Source organism: Saccostrea cucullata, unplaced genomic scaffold (assembly GCF_032062105.1).
Source record: "Saccostrea cucullata isolate Sc308-1 unplaced genomic scaffold, CSIRO_AGI_Scuc_v1 ctg2395, whole genome shotgun sequence".
Lineage (NCBI taxonomy): Eukaryota > Metazoa > Mollusca > Bivalvia > Ostreida > Ostreidae > Saccostrea > Saccostrea cuccullata.
Genome location: NW_026926363.1, coordinates 58,656 through 74,734, shown reverse-complemented (window position 1 = coordinate 74,734; position 16,079 = coordinate 58,656). Strand labels below are relative to the sequence as shown.

Sequence of the window (16,079 nt, the reverse complement as noted above, 5' to 3'; positions counted from 1 at the left end):
TTTTATAACAGGATTTTAATTGTCGTAAAACATGTGTATTTGTTACATGTACCGAACGCGTGTAGTTTAGATATAAAATTAATCTATTTATAAATATAGTAAATATTCTTTTCTTTTCTTTTATGAAATAATGTGGACTTTAGAAGATAAAACTACTACTTATAGAATGAATTAATTACATTGTACTCGGTTGAATCAACCATACATGTATTTCCGTGCCAAGGCGACTCTGAGTAAAAGAAGGGATTTTTTTTTTTAATTCACAATTGCCTGTTGACGCATTGCATAAAACCTGTCGTTTTTTAAAATTCTAATGCAAAATTTTCTTTGTAATGTGTCTTTTGTATTCTTCTATGATGATTATTTCAGCAAACTTCTACATGTATTTGTAGACATTTCCCGGCCGTGACTATACTCGGCAAGATGATGGAAATTAAGAGGCATTAAAAAATTATTTGTAAAAGATTAAATTTTCAAAACTAAATAAGTAATGTGCTGTCATATTTTTTAGTGAACAGAGATATGTAAGAGAGAGAGAGAGACCCTCAATTCTCAGATATCTTTTGTAGTAAATAAAAATCCTTATTATTTTTCCTAGATATTCAAAGAAGTAAAAGTAGTCAATTTGTTTAGACTAGCAAATCCATTTGACAGTAATAATTAGCTTTTATTTTCCGTCATCAAGTTCACAAGAAGTGCACAAAGTCACGTGTTTGTCCTGTCAATCAATATCATTCGACACAGTGGAGTTGTGGAAATCACGTTTCACCGAACAAAATTACCGAAGGCAGTCACTTAGTATTTCCCAGAAGTTTTAATATTTTTCCCTATCATTACAAGATCTGATATTTGCATTCCTGCTGAAAAAATGGGATTTACATGAGGCCCATGGGCCTTATAGGTCACCTGAGCATTATGCAACAACTTTCCAGTGATTGAATTTGATTCATGTTTTAATCCAGATGCTATGGCATTCACAATTTTGAAAGAGACCCCATTGATCATCATAACAATACACTTAGCAGTTGTTTAGTTTGTTTACGGAATACCCATAAGCAGGGTAGGGGAACAAAAAATGCATTTCAAGTAATCAGTAATATTCAGCATGATCAGTAATGCCCCAATCACACATGAACCCCTGACCCTTAGGCCTAGATCCACACATTGCACAATTTTTGAAAAGGCACCCTTGCTTTTCAAAAATATTTGATTAATACCAAGGAGCATATTTCGAACAATTCATCCAGTTTCAGTATATAAGTACAGCCCCCCCCCCCCCTCCTTTATGGTACCCCTGACCCTGGGGCCTTGAAATTCACAATTCTGGAAGATTAGTACCCTTGCTCATCATAACTATATAGGTAGTTCATCTGCTTAATACCAAGGAGCAGAGAAGAAAACTTTCAAAGATTCAGTGTATTTTCACTATATAATCAATAGAGCCCCGCCCTATCACTAGAACCCCTGACCCTAGGGCCATAAAATTCACAATTTTGGAAGAGGAATTCTTGCTCATCATAACTTTGTAATTAGTTTATTTTATTCCTAGGAGCAGAGAAGAAGATTTACAAAGAATTCATGTATTTTCACTATATAATCTATAGAGCCCTGCCCTAACACCAGAACCCCTGACCCTGGGGCCATAAAATTCACAATTTTGGTAGAAGCACTCTTGCTCATCATAACTATGCACTTATTTAATTTATTTAATACCCAGGAGCAGAGAAAAAGATTTTCAAAGAATTCATGTAATTTCACTATATAATCTATAGAGCCCCACCCTATCACCAGAGCCCCGGACCCTGGGGCCATAAAATTCACAATTTTGGTAGAGGCACTCTTGCTCATCATAACTATGCACTTAGTTAGTTTATCTAATACCCAGGAGCAGTGGAGAAGATTTTCAAAGAATTAATGTAATTTCACTATATAATTATAGAGCCCCACAATTTTGGGGCCATAAAATTCACAATTTTGGTAGAGGCACTCTTGCTCATCATAACTATGGACTTAGTTAGTTTTTTTAATACCCAGGAGCAGAGAAGAAATTTTCAAAGAATTCATGTATTTTCACTATATAATCTACAGACCCCCCCCCCCTTACACCAGAACCCCTGACCCTGGGGCCATAAAATTCACAATTTTGGTAGAGGCACTCTTGCTCATCATAACTATGTACTTATTAGGTTTATTTAATACCCAGGTTCAGAGAAGAAGATTTTCAAAGAAATACTGCATTTTCACTATATACGTATTTGGCCCCGCCCTAGCACTAGAACCCATGACCCCTGGGCCATGAATTTTGGTAGAGGACTCATTGCTGATTACAATCATGCAAACAGTTTGACTGCTTGATGTCCAGAAGTAAATTAGAAGATTTTTAAAGATTGCACTAATTTTAGTGGTTTTTGCCCCACCCCCCAGGCCCCAGGGGGGGGGAGGGACCATGAAATTCACAATTTTTATTCCCCTTTACCCATAAATGCTATATGCCAAATTTGGTTGAAATTGGTTCAGTGGTTTCAGAGAAGAAGCTGAAAATGTTCAAATGTTAACGCACGACGAACGACGAACGACGATGGACGAAAAGTGATAGCAATAGGTCACCTGAGTTTACTCAGATGACCTAAAAATACATTGTACAACTGTCGGCACAAGTGTATTCTAAAATATTAAAATGTTTGATGTTGGTTTTAAGACTGATTTACTTGCGGTACAATACACATTAAGTACGTATTAGTTAAATACTGAAAATACTCATTAAGAATTATATTTCGGTAGAAAATACACCGGGGGGGGGGGGGGGGGGGTGTATTAATTATACTAAATATTTATTTATGCCAAACATTTATTTAGGTACGGTGAGGAAATGAATTTTCTTTCTCTAATAATAAACTATTTTAAAAAGTTGGTTGAAATTAAGAAATTTCAAAACAAAAAGTCTGCGACACTTCGTGAGCTCCAATCTTTGATCGGTATGTTGAATTTTGCATGCAATGTTGTACCTCCTGGGCACACATTCTAAAGAAGGCCTATCAATCTCACTGTTGGCCTCAAAAAACCCTATCTCCACCGAAAACTTAATTTGGAAGCTAGGGCCGATCTAAAAGCTTGGGCTGTGTTTTAAGAACATTTCAATGGAAAAGCATTTTTTTCATCTGGCATCATCTTCCCTACACCTTTTCACAGATGCTAACAATTTAGATTTTCGGTGTACGTTCGGAAAGAAATGGTTTTCTCACCATTTACATCTGATTGATGTAGTATCACATCTCTGTACGTGAGTTTTTACCCATTGTTGTTGCTTTGGAAATGTGGGGCTTTACGTTAAAAGATTCTACTGTGGATCTCCATTTAGATAATTGAGCAGTTGTTCAAATCATTAACAAAAAAAATCATCAAAAGATCCTAATCTGATGCAACTAATGAGACGTTTGATGATTCTGTTCCTTACACATAATATACATTTCTATGCTAATCATCTTTTGGAATAACTCCTATTTTGACCTTGCAGTGACATAAACGGGTGTCTGTATATCTTTAGAATTTGCATTGACATTAACGAAATACCCTTTTTAATAAACTATTCTTGCTCAATGGTTCTAGAAAACAGGATATTTCTAATTTCTTTCCACACCGTATTTACCCCTTTCCCCACAGTCACGTATTTAAAAAAAAAAAACGTTTCCCTGCAATCATGCATTTTCACGCACTTTAAAAAAGTTAATTTAATATTTCATTTAGTGCCAATTTCCTTTTAATTTATACTTGCTAAATAGTTATTTTCTTATTTAAAATATTACTTGAGAAAAGTATTTTCGTTTTAGTGAAACATGTACCGCGCTATAATAATGTCATATTTTTTTGACGTGCACACTAAGTGTATGTTGCATAACAGTTCAGCAAGTTGAAAAAACATCAAAAATCATAGGTAACCAGACATAAATAATAAGATATATCATTGTTTGAATAGTGAATATTTTGTGTTCCATGTCTTTAAGGAAAGCACTACATTTAATAACATATACATGTATGTGCTTTTAACTGATTGATAAGCAAATGCTTATTTTTCATTTTTAAAATCTTGTGACAAAGACTTTTCCAACATAGGTAAGATCGTATGCAGGAAAGATTTAAGCGTACCTTTGGGATAACACTGTCCATAGGAGGTTCACTCAACTTTATCGATTTCAGATGATGAAGATCCCTTTTTCTTCTGGATTGGATATGATGATTAACTATACAATAATGCCTTTTTCCAACAGCGAATTTACAATCCTTGTAATTGCCGTAACTGCAGTTTATAACTTTGTTGTTCTTGTTACATCTACACACACGATCGAAGACCGTTGTAATGGACTTTAGACTTCCATAAACGCTGTTGTCAAAGAGATTTATATCGCCATTTTTAACCCTACAATAAAAATATTTCTTCTACATACCAAAATAAGAAAGAGAGGGGTTTTTATTTATATTATCGTATAATCTCTATTAAGCGCCCCTGTCCCTATTAAATCATCTAGAATCGTACATGTATCAAAAGTCTGCCAAAATTTAAAGAAAGTGTAAATGAAACTTGTCTATCATCGAATTTCCGGTGGAAATGAATCATTTATGATAAATTGGATGGATTTTCTCCACTTAAAGTAAAGTTAGACATTATTTTAATTTGTGGTTCTTTGAATTTATTAATTTTATTTTCAAAAGATCTTTAAAAGTTAAAATATGAATTAAAGTAGTAAATGAAACTCACGTCTATCATTTAATTTCCGGTGGAAAATTAAACAAATTTATGAAAAATATTCAATTGGAGCATGGAAACATTTTCTTAATATTTTACCACTTTAATTAGTAAAGTTAGACAAAATTATGTTTAATTTGTGTTTCTTTGAATTTCAACTTAATTTTATTTATCTTTCGAAATGTAGTAATATTAATAGTAATTTGTAAAAGTTAAAATGTGAAAAAATAAACAATGACATTAAAAAATTTTTCATAGAAAATTAATTGGTATCTAAACCATGCGATTCATATAACCAAAAATCCACGCCTATACAATGTAGTAGGGGTCAGCCGACATTTGCATTTTCTATAGTAAATTGAGAACGGTCATTCATTTCAAAGCTTTTGATAACTATGAGCCTAACGTTGGCAAACTTGTGCGAACAAAAGTCGCATAATACATTTATAAAACTTGTGTGAAAGTATGAAATTTGCACACGATTAGGCTTTTTATAATGTATAAAAAATACAATGTGTTTCCTATAGCTTGAGAGCTATTTACTGTAAAAATATGTGTGGAATAAATTATTTAAAAGCTGATAATCACGTAACCAGGTAAACATATGCATGTAAAACATGTTTCTGTATATTTTAAAGTTGTGCCGCAGATATTTGTATGTATTTGATTTACATTAATTAATGGTGCAAGACAATGAAACAGATAAAAATTTCAAATTGTGTGTTATTGTAATTTTTCAAATGCAAGAGTATCAATTTGTTAATCATATAGGCATTTCAACTTAAAATTTTAACTGTGTGCCATTGAATATTTCTTTCGATCTATTTACATGTAGTAATATTAATAGTAATGTAAATTGTAGCAAGTATAAATTTCAAAGTGTTGAGAGATTCCGATATCATTCCAATTTAATGTACATCTAAAATATTCCCGTTTAAATTTATGAAATGCTCAAGAGATGCTGTTTAAAAATATCCAATTGAGACCACGCCATGCGAGAATCGTGTACAAAGTTTTTGATAAATGTGTACAAAGCGTTTCGCGAAGCGTTTCTCTGTGAACTGTGGTCGTTCGTGCAAACGTGTAGGAGGCGTGCAACGTGCGTGTGGGGATGAAGCACGTTTTATAGCTAGATAGTTGTAAGTCCATTTGAATGTATGTTATGATGTACATGTACGTGTGTCTCTGTGTGATGAAGACGCATACAAACCTCCAAGATTTGGAAAATCCATCTGGGTGAGGACGGCGCCACTGGTGATAGTGATCTGGGTTTTCTACCGTTTTCTCTGGGTTATTCCAGGTAAAATCATTTTTATAATTGCCATCAAGAATTCCACAAAGTCCGCTTGAAAGGCCGACATCCGAGGGTGATGGGTATATGTTAATATTCAATTGCCAATCATTCCTGTACGGCCATGATACCAACTTGATTTCAACAATTGTTCCAGTCGGAAAAATTGCCTGAAATGGAATGAAACAATAGGCCCATGGGTCTCATTGCTCTTCAGTCTAAATATTTTTTTTCTCTTTTAGCAGATTTTTTCCTAGTATGTAAAATATTAAAATAATAGAGTCCCTGAATATGTCAAACTGGAGAAAACCGATAACTTTTCTACTCAAAGTAAAATACTTGACATATCTATGGTACGTATTCTAGATATCGGTGCAGACCTGCCTTCCTTCTTAATACCGGCGGTGTAAGATAGACCCTTTTAAGTTGGTGTATTTTTGAAGACAAAGGCGTAATACGTATCTTATTACAAGTCCTCTGCTATGTTTTATTACAATTCTTCTGCTGTGTTTTATTACAAGTCTTCCGCTGTGTTTTATTACAAGTCTTCTGCTGTGTTTTACTTATAAAACATTACAAATGACAAACTATACTAAATCAGCTCTACTGGTTTCTACTTTTAATAAAGAAAGAGAAAATTAGAAGATGTGAGTTTAAACTTTACAAAAGCAGTAAATAGAAAAGTGACCCTTGATTAAGTCTCTTTTTGTGGCAAGATTGCATTAAGACTACAACTGTAGGGTTTTACAGAATTTTCAATTTTAATAACCATGGCAACATCATTCATAAAAAAAACAAAAATTATGTATCTCAGTGTAGTCTATTTGCATGCCACATTATATCATAATCAGGCTAAAATTGTATTTCTATAAGTAATTTCTATTTTCGTAACCATGGCAACACTGTTCATGGGGGGGGGAGAGGAGGAGTTTACGGATATTTTAAGGTTCGTCAAAATCTGACTTGATGAGCATCACTTTTGAAATAGGACATATCGAATAGACATATTAAAATTAAATTATTCTGTTTGTCTAGTCCCTGTATCATAACAAAAATTGCAGTAAGAGTGCAACATATTTTATGGGTTTGCATTTCTTGGATGACAAATATAACGAACGCCAGCTCTAAAGATAAAAAACAAATAGAGAAATTGACCACTAGGGTTTGACCTTTTAACCTAAACGGTTCCAAGAAAATGAATTATTGGAATTTACTTGTTTACAAGTAACAGCTTTTCAAAAAGCTTGCCTGACGTAATCAATCAATATCTGTAAGAGAAGTGATAAACCTTTTGAGCAATACTTTTTTGTGTTTGAAATATGTCTTTTTATTTGAAAACCTTGTAAAAATATTTAATTATTTAACTTGTAAAAGAACGATGCCTTTGCTGCATTCTGAAGAGTTGTTAACAGAATGCTTAATGTATGTGGGTTTTCTGCCAATCGCAACTCCTCGGGCCTTATCTAGGGAAGGAGACCACAAATGTATTGTTAATTTATACGCCATGACACCCCCCCATCCCTTTTCACAAACTTTGAAATAAAAGTATGGATGATGTATATAGACCTATTTTCTGTGGAATATGGAGTTAACTTTATTCAATGTAACTATCTAAAATACACTATAGAAGGGACTTCTAACTCCGTTTTTACTATGAACAGGAAATGTATAAATTTTTAACATCCGATGATGTCGATACATTTGAGTTTGTTTTCCGACCTCTGACGAAAAGACCCGAGATGATGCGATTGACTTTTCTGCAAGTAGATTGATCTACCCCTGGATCTAAATTTAAAGCTACACCTATTCTGAAATCTGTTGTCAAATCATTCATTGTGAACATTTTAGAGAATGGATATAACTAAATATTTCCATTTCTAATTTTTTTTCTCTGCGATAACTCTTTGAAAGTTTTCGGAGTTAATTTCTTGATAATTCTGCCGGAATGTAAATTAGGCAGGTCGATAGGTCAGGAGCTAAGGAGGCCTAAAATGCATGCAAATTTCGTGCACATCTGTCTCTGTGTCTGACGCTAGGAAGCAAAATGTGCATGTAAATCTCGTGCGGCTGCCTAGGTGTTTGACGTCACTGGGCGAGGACTAGTGAAATTGGAATGGAAGTCCTTGTGTAATTTAAGTCTATGTCTACATTTTTAAAATCTAAATCTACCATTTCATTTCACAATGAAATGAAAATATAAGGAATCACTGTCTAGTTAGGAGAGTATGCCAGGGACATCAACAATAGTGGGAAACATGGGATAATTTTAGCATACCCATGTTTCCCACTATTGTTGATGCCCTGGCATACTCTCCTAACTAGACTGTGATTCCTTAAATACATATGTTGTAGGAAAGCATTTTCTCCAATGAAGTAAACAGTAGTAGTTTGTGTTCATTTATCTTTTTTTTCTGAAACGTGGGTACTATAATTTTTTGAGAACGAAATAGGTAAAACCAACATTTACAGTGGCTGGAACGTTATTGTTGACAACTTACACGAACGATCACGTTACACGCACGATTCCGCACGATTAACGCACGATTAAACCTGTTACACGAACGAACTTTCACGTTCACGATTCTACACATTACACGATCTTTACACGATTGTTAACGCAAACGCACGATTCTTCACTCAAAATAGTTCAAAATATTTAGGAATCAATATTTTCAAAACGAAATACGGCTTAATACTTATTTAAGATTTCAAAGAATTATCAATTGATAAATATCATTTAATAGACTTTGAAGAAAAAATCGGAAAATGATATTTCTGTAACTAAATATATGCAAGACTTAATATTTTAGATTAAAAATAATTATTTCTAAAGTAATTCTCTGATTAAAAAAAACGGATTTTGTTCGTTCTATTAGACGATGTACATGTATGTGGGTCGTATAATTTGATTGAATTGGATATCATGATATGCAGAAAGGGGGATACGATTGAACAAAAATGGCAGCATGGAATGACTTCAATTATAATTACAAATTTTATCCTTATGTTTCCAATGATTCAGTGTATGATAAACTTGCCAATTATTTAACTTTTTTACTTGCAGAAATTTAAAATTAATTAATCACAAATAGGCTCAAGAGATAAACACAGATAAACAAAACTCCCGAAAATCATGCCGTGTTCATGTATATTTGTCGACTAACTAGTTATGTAAGCATTGAGAAATGTTTATTTCTTTGTAAAAAAAAATATATATATTTATTTTCAATGAATTGATTTCAAGATTATCTTGACAACAATAAGAAGTAAATAATAATTAAAATAAAATTTTTCAAAAAGGCGTTAAAGATCTAAGTACGGTTTATCACAATATTGATCGCGCTATTTGACGAGAACTTGATATTGTACGACTTACTATATTGCTTGTTTACGGGCGATAATTAGTTCGTTCTGCATTTTATTATGTAAATTGCGTTTTTTCATTTATTTGGATTTTAATTAATAAATTAAGAAAAACAAACAAGGGAAATGCTTATTTTACAAATAACATTCCGATAAAAACTTACAAAACGAAATTTACACGATTCTAAACGCACGATCTCGCACGATTAAAAACGCACACGATTGAGTCTGATACACGAACGATCTTGCACGTTACACGAACGATCACTCACGATACACGAACGATTCTACACGATTTTTTTGTCAACAATAACGTTCCAGCCACTGTAGGCCTTTATGGAAAAGAAATCCAAGATTTCGCACAGGTTATTTCTTTCGTCAACCTGGTTGAACTGCGTCGATCGTTTGTGGTGATTGGACTAGTCCATTAAAATATGGAATAAATCAACAGAGGGGAGACAAATTAGAGAAATCATTTCTTTTGTTTTGCATGTCCATATTCTGATACATGCGATTCATATGTTGTTTTAAGGAATAAGATATAATTTGTAAATAGAATTTCTGAATCATAAGAAGATGGAGGTTACAATAACAAACTTTATTCAATTCCATGGAAGTTAGCACCCCCATTCATACAATAGAACAATCCAAGAAAAGGCGCGAAGATCGCTTACTCGTGACATTTGGCGCGAAAAGAGCGATTCACCCCTTTTGTAGAACATAAATGGACTGATCCAGTAGTATAGAAATGCAGAAAAAAAGATACACGGACACGTTGAAACGGTAAATCACATGGAATAATCTGTTTCATGCAAACAGAGTAAACAAAGTAAATACTGCATTATTTTGCATCAGTAAAATCATTGTTTCCCTGAAAAAAAAGTTTCTTTTAAAATGCAGGTAAAAGATTTCCAATGTAAATCAGCTTACACAAAATCTAGCTCTCTGGGTATGATCTAGTAGTTTCGGATCAAGCAATTATCAATCCTTATACATCCTGACACCGTGACGTCAGGCAATTAAACAATGTTTTGGTTAGGATGAAGTAGCAACCAATAACATTTAAGAGAGCAGAGGTCAGTTGTTGATATAAATTAAATACAACAAGTAAAATTTAAAGATTTTGCAAAAGATAGAAAATATTTTTTTAATGCATTATTAAACATAAGAGTGTTGGAGGACAGAATAATGGTAAATAAAAACTTAAATTGAAAGTAATCATTGGAATTTTGAAGGTGATCCAAATAGGGAGATGAAAATCGGAGGAAGAAGAGGGGTATAAATTAAGCTGACGACGGAAATCCGCGAGTTAAGAGCTAGATTGTGTTTGTCTCTGCTTTCATTTTATACAGGTTTATTTCGTAGGCTAAGTGATTAATATCAAGTTACTTAGATACATCAAGAAGAGTTTCAGTCTATTTTTTCACTATTAAGATGCCATCACTTAGGCCTTTCAACTGCCGCTAGGGGTCGGTGTTATGAACGATAACTCACTGCTGAAACTTGTTTACAGCAGGCTCGGGGTATCTAACTGTTTACACGCAAGGCAGTTTTTAACATTTCCCAAGTCTTTGCTCTCAGTAGAATCCAGTGGTTTTAAAATTTAGCACCAATGTTAAACTTATTTACTGTATAGTTGCAGACACCGGTTTACTGCATATAATTAAATTTTTAAATTAAAATAAAAAGTGAAATCTACCCTCCTTCTCAGTTCTAACCTATTTAAATTTTTACACTCGGTCGTTCTCATTTGTGCTTAGTAACACATATAAGATGATCAATTGTTGCATTTAATTGTAAAAAAATATATATATTTACACAGGAAGCTAAAAAGCGCGAACACAAAAACATGACATTAAATTTTCTTCTTCATAATAATCGTCAAAGAGAGTTAAAACTATTGAATATAGTCTGTTCCCCATTCATTTGACCCTGTTATTTCAGGTAGAGTGAAGGCATTCTCTTTCTCTTGGTCAAAACTTTTTATATACAAAACAATGTATGGAACCCTTTTGTGTATATAACAATACCAATGCTGAAGCAGCCTATATGTCATTCCTATAAACGATAACTCATAAATCGGCACTAAGTTGGTCATTTTTCACACCTGAGTTACCTGTCCTTAAACACAACATCGGAAAAGTCAATTATAAATGATTAAACTTTTTAATGATGTAATTAAAAGTATGTATAAATTATTATCTTTTTTGATGATTTCTTGTACCTATAAATCTATCTATACAATGTTTTCTACCACATGTGCAACTTGAAAAATAAGTTGAAAGGCCTACATCACTGGCCGATAGGAGACTGAAATAATACATGTATACAGATAGCCCACTGCGACAAGAGACCTCGATTCAAAAGTTCTTGTCCGTAGGACTTAAAATCCGAAGGTGACCTTTAATAAATTGATTGTATGTTGTTAAAATCCCTATCGAGAAGTTTTATTTCATTATAAATTTGATGTAGCCACAACTTGTCGACGGAGACCTGGAAATTCTGTCACACTCGTCACTTACGGTCATTGAGCAATGAGGGGTATTTTTTCGTGACAATATCTACCGCGACACGGGATCTCGGTTTCTTCCGTCTCATAATAATAATCGGTATTCACGCCCCAAATTGGGATTCGAACCCGCAACTTAAGGATCAACTCATTACCTTGTAACTTTAGAGCAAACGTTCTAACCACTGCTCCAGTCGTGAGACAGGTAGCATCCGATCCCGCGACGAGATAGAATCATACATGTAGTGTTTCACAATTAAATATTCTTAGTTTCAAATAAATATAATATTATCTGAGATTGAAATACCTTGTAGTGCCAGTCACTTTTTTTAAAGACTTTCAAAACGTCATCCTCACAATTTGGAAAATGAATGACATGTTGCAATTGAGCGTTGCAAATATCTATGATAAAGACATCTTTTCCTGATCGAACAGCAACAGCACAGGTGCATCTTGGAGAGGTATGTTTAGGGTGACATATATGGTGTTTTTCTTGTACCTTAATTTTAAAAAGAAACAAATAGAGGCTCACGGACTATGACTGCAATCCTAGTAACATTAATTTTTAATTTCAATCACCTAAAAATCGTTTAACACAAGAAAGTCTTAAATAAGGATGCCACACCAACATTTTACAAATAAGAAGAAAAAAAGAGATTTTTTTTTAAAATGATTTATATCCAAATTAGATGCCTCGTAGATAAAATGTTCCAATTAATTGATGCATCATATGTATATCTAACAGAAACCCTGTGGTTGAAATCTTCACAAAACCAATCACAACTATGTAGAACATGTTACTTAATCATTTAATCATCAATTTATAAAAGAAATTGAAATGAAATCGCGAAATTTTACTGAAATTATTTTTTTTTTGGCCAATCCCGATCAAAATTTAACCAATCCCAACCAGAATTGTATTGGCATTTAATAGCATTTTCCAAGAATACGGGTTTGATTATGTGTAATAAGGTTAAAAAATAAATGAACTTGACATTCAAATTTTTTTCTAAAATGTAAGTACATGTACATGATCGAGGCAATGAATTCGGATTTTATTCATTTTGTGTAAAAGTTACACTATGAGATAAAATCATGTGGGTTTTTTTTATTTAAGATATCCGTAGCATGCAGAGAAACCCTTTTGAAAATGAGTATATAGCAAGGATGAGACAAACTGCACTGTAACTAGAAACCCTTGTTGCTACAGCAACAAAAACGGTCTTCCTTTCTCCTCTATTTGTCTGTATGAATGATCCTTTTGTCTATGTTAAAAAAGTCATATAATATTTACTATGATTACGGGAAAACATATGGCTGTAGGTGTAACTTACCAAGATTCTCGACGTTACTTTAGACAATTATGATCTAAATAACATTTATTTAAACCATTTTCAATTTTTTTATCACTTCCTGTGACGACCGGAAGTGACGGCGGACGCATTTTACCTTATATCGGTTGCCCAATCCTCATGGTTTATTATTCATATGTTTAGTGTCCTGATATGTTACAGAGATCTCGTAATGTTAACTTCTCATTTTGAAGACATAATCACGTGACCGGAAGTAAATTTAAAAAAAGATATTTGAGTTTACTCTAGACATTTGCAGACTGAGTAACATGTCCTAAAATCATTCCAAATACTCTTTTTATAAAAGATATATATGGGATAGTATGATACTCAATTTTTGCAGTTTTTCTCTCGTACCGGAAAGTTGTCGTTTTTGTTTCTGGTGAGACTGATATATTTCGAAACTACAAATAAGAACCTACAATGTAATACTAAAAACAAATCCAAAAAAAAAAGTTGAAATTTTTGATTTATTTATTAAGCGGAAGTGACGGCGGACAATCTTAACCGACATGGATTTGCCAACTCATCAAGATCGACCACTCCTATAAGTTTGGTATCTTAATCTCTTACCGTTTACGAGCTAGCTATGATAACTTCTCATTTTGAGGACAGGAAATCACGGGACCGGAAGCGAATTTTACAATGATATTTGACGATACTGTAGACAAATGCAGTCTGAATATAATCAATAAAAAATATTTATGAGAAAGAAAACCCCAAATTATGTAGTTTTTCTCTTATAACCGGAAGTTGTCGTTTTTTTTTCCGGTGGTACTGATATATTTTGAAACTACAAATAAGATGCTCTAATGTGATGCAAAAAAGTTGAATTTTTCGATTTCTTTGATCACTTCCTGTGACGACCGGAAGTGACGTCAGACAATCTTATTTCCAACTGGTTTTGCATACTCACCAAATCAGGAAATCATGTCCAGAAGCGAATTTTACAAAGATATTTGACGCTACTGTATTATTATCTTTGTATTATTTCTGAAAGGTTCATGTCTTAATCTCTAATCGTTGACGAGATCTAGCTATAATAAGTTCTCATTTTGAGGACAGGAAATCACGCGACCGGGAGTGAATTTTGCAACATTATAAGACGTTACTGTAGTCATTTGCAGTCTCAATAACATATCCAAAAATCATATTAAATACTTTATCTATACAAAATATTTATGGGAAAGAAAAATACTCAAATTATGTAGTTTTTCTCTTATAACCGGATGTGGCCGTTTTTTTTTCAGGTGGGACTGACATATTACGATACTACAAATAAGAAGCTATGATGTAATGTCAAAAAAGTTTCAAAAAAAGTTGAAATTTTCGATAAATATGATCACTTCCTGTGACGACCGGAAGTGACGGCGGACAATCTTATTCCAAATGAGCTCGTCTATTTACCAAGATCTATTACTCATATAAGTCTGGTGTCTTCATCTCTTACCGTTTCTGAGATATGACTCGGATAAAAAAGCGGAAATCAGACATATCTGACGACTGGAAGTGATATTTGAAAAAATGAAAAAGAAAACCTGAGCATATTTTCATTTTCCATAATCCTTGAAAATTTCAGGAAGATCCGTCCAGCCATCTCTGAGAAATCCGTCTTACAAGAAAAGGGGAAAAATAATAATAATAACTAGAGGTACTGTGAGCAATGAGCTCACTAAATGATACCCCCCGCCTCCCATAATATCCATGTGTTGCTATATATTATTTTACGGTAATGTGTAAAGAGGAATAACTTGTCCTATCAAATGTTATCCAGAAGACTCTATATGTGACGTCATAGGTAAACATATAATGGCAATGTCCATGTTTTGCTATGGGAAACCTAAAATACCTGTCGAATAAAAAAGTAAAATAGGAGGTGCACAATGGCAATATGTAATAAAGATTCTGTGAAAGTTTCAATTCATTAAATTTCACTCAGTAGTAAGAGGAGTTGCGGATAAGAGATAAAGCGTAACAGACAGACGGAAGGAAATCCCGACTACTATATACCCTCCCACTTTTCAAGCGGGGGTATAAAAAGAAACAGTAGAATCACTATTATGTTTTCCGTCTGAAACGGAAGACCTTAAAAAGAAAAAAGAAAAACAGTAAAATCAATATACACTGTAAGGTCTTCAGTCTGAAACGAAAGACCTTGACCTTAATTAAAGGAAGAAAAAGACTGCACAATATACATTAAAGTACCGGAAAAACAAAATTTGTACCTGCCGTTTAGTTGTTTGCGAGTAAGTCAAGGTCATGCCATTTTCTTTTTTAGCTCAAACTTGTAAACAACATTAAATTAGAGCATAACAATGTAGGAAATATGTGACCGCGACTGCGAAAAAGGGTCCAGATGCGGCACACGTCATAATGAGAAATCGGCGATAGTTCTGAACGTTTGCGTCACAATCGAAAAAAAAACGCCAGAAAAAAATATGCAGTACACGTGCTTCTGAAAAAGATTATCTCTGTCTCGTATTTTAAAGTGTTAACTATGAAATTGAAATAGATTGTTGTAATGTTTTGAAATATATTTTATTACGTTTTTTTTTATTTTAATTTGAATTTACCGCGGGTTGTAAAGAGCAATAACTCTGTCCATAACCAATCTCTCACCAGAGGGCGCGCTCCGCTTACACCTCTGTTGTCGTCTAAAAAGTAGCGCGGGTTGTCAAATAATTATTTGTCGACAAAAATTGTTAGACATTGATTGTTTTGTATGATTTTTCAATGATGTTACGTGTTTTAAGCTCTCTGGTAGTAAATATTTCCTGACTTTGTCTCCTTGGTTTCAAAATGAAAATATGTGTAAAAATTCAG

At 33.4% G+C, this 16,079-nt stretch overlaps 1 protein-coding gene across 1 annotated transcript in view; it reads right to left on the bottom strand.

Moving 5' to 3' along the window:
- LOC134271468 (uncharacterized) overlaps nucleotides 1-16,079 on the bottom strand; it is a 77,843-nt gene that overhangs the window by 54,396 nt on the left and 7,368 nt on the right. Inside the window, exons 2-3 of the mRNA XM_062753660.1 lie at nucleotides 5,952-6,202; nucleotides 4,144-4,414 (exon numbers count right to left, since the gene is read on the bottom strand). Of these exons, the coding sequence (XP_062609644.1) occupies nucleotides 4,144-4,414; nucleotides 5,952-6,202 (522 nt within the window). The remainder of the gene's footprint in view (nucleotides 1-4,143; nucleotides 4,415-5,951; nucleotides 6,203-16,079) is intronic.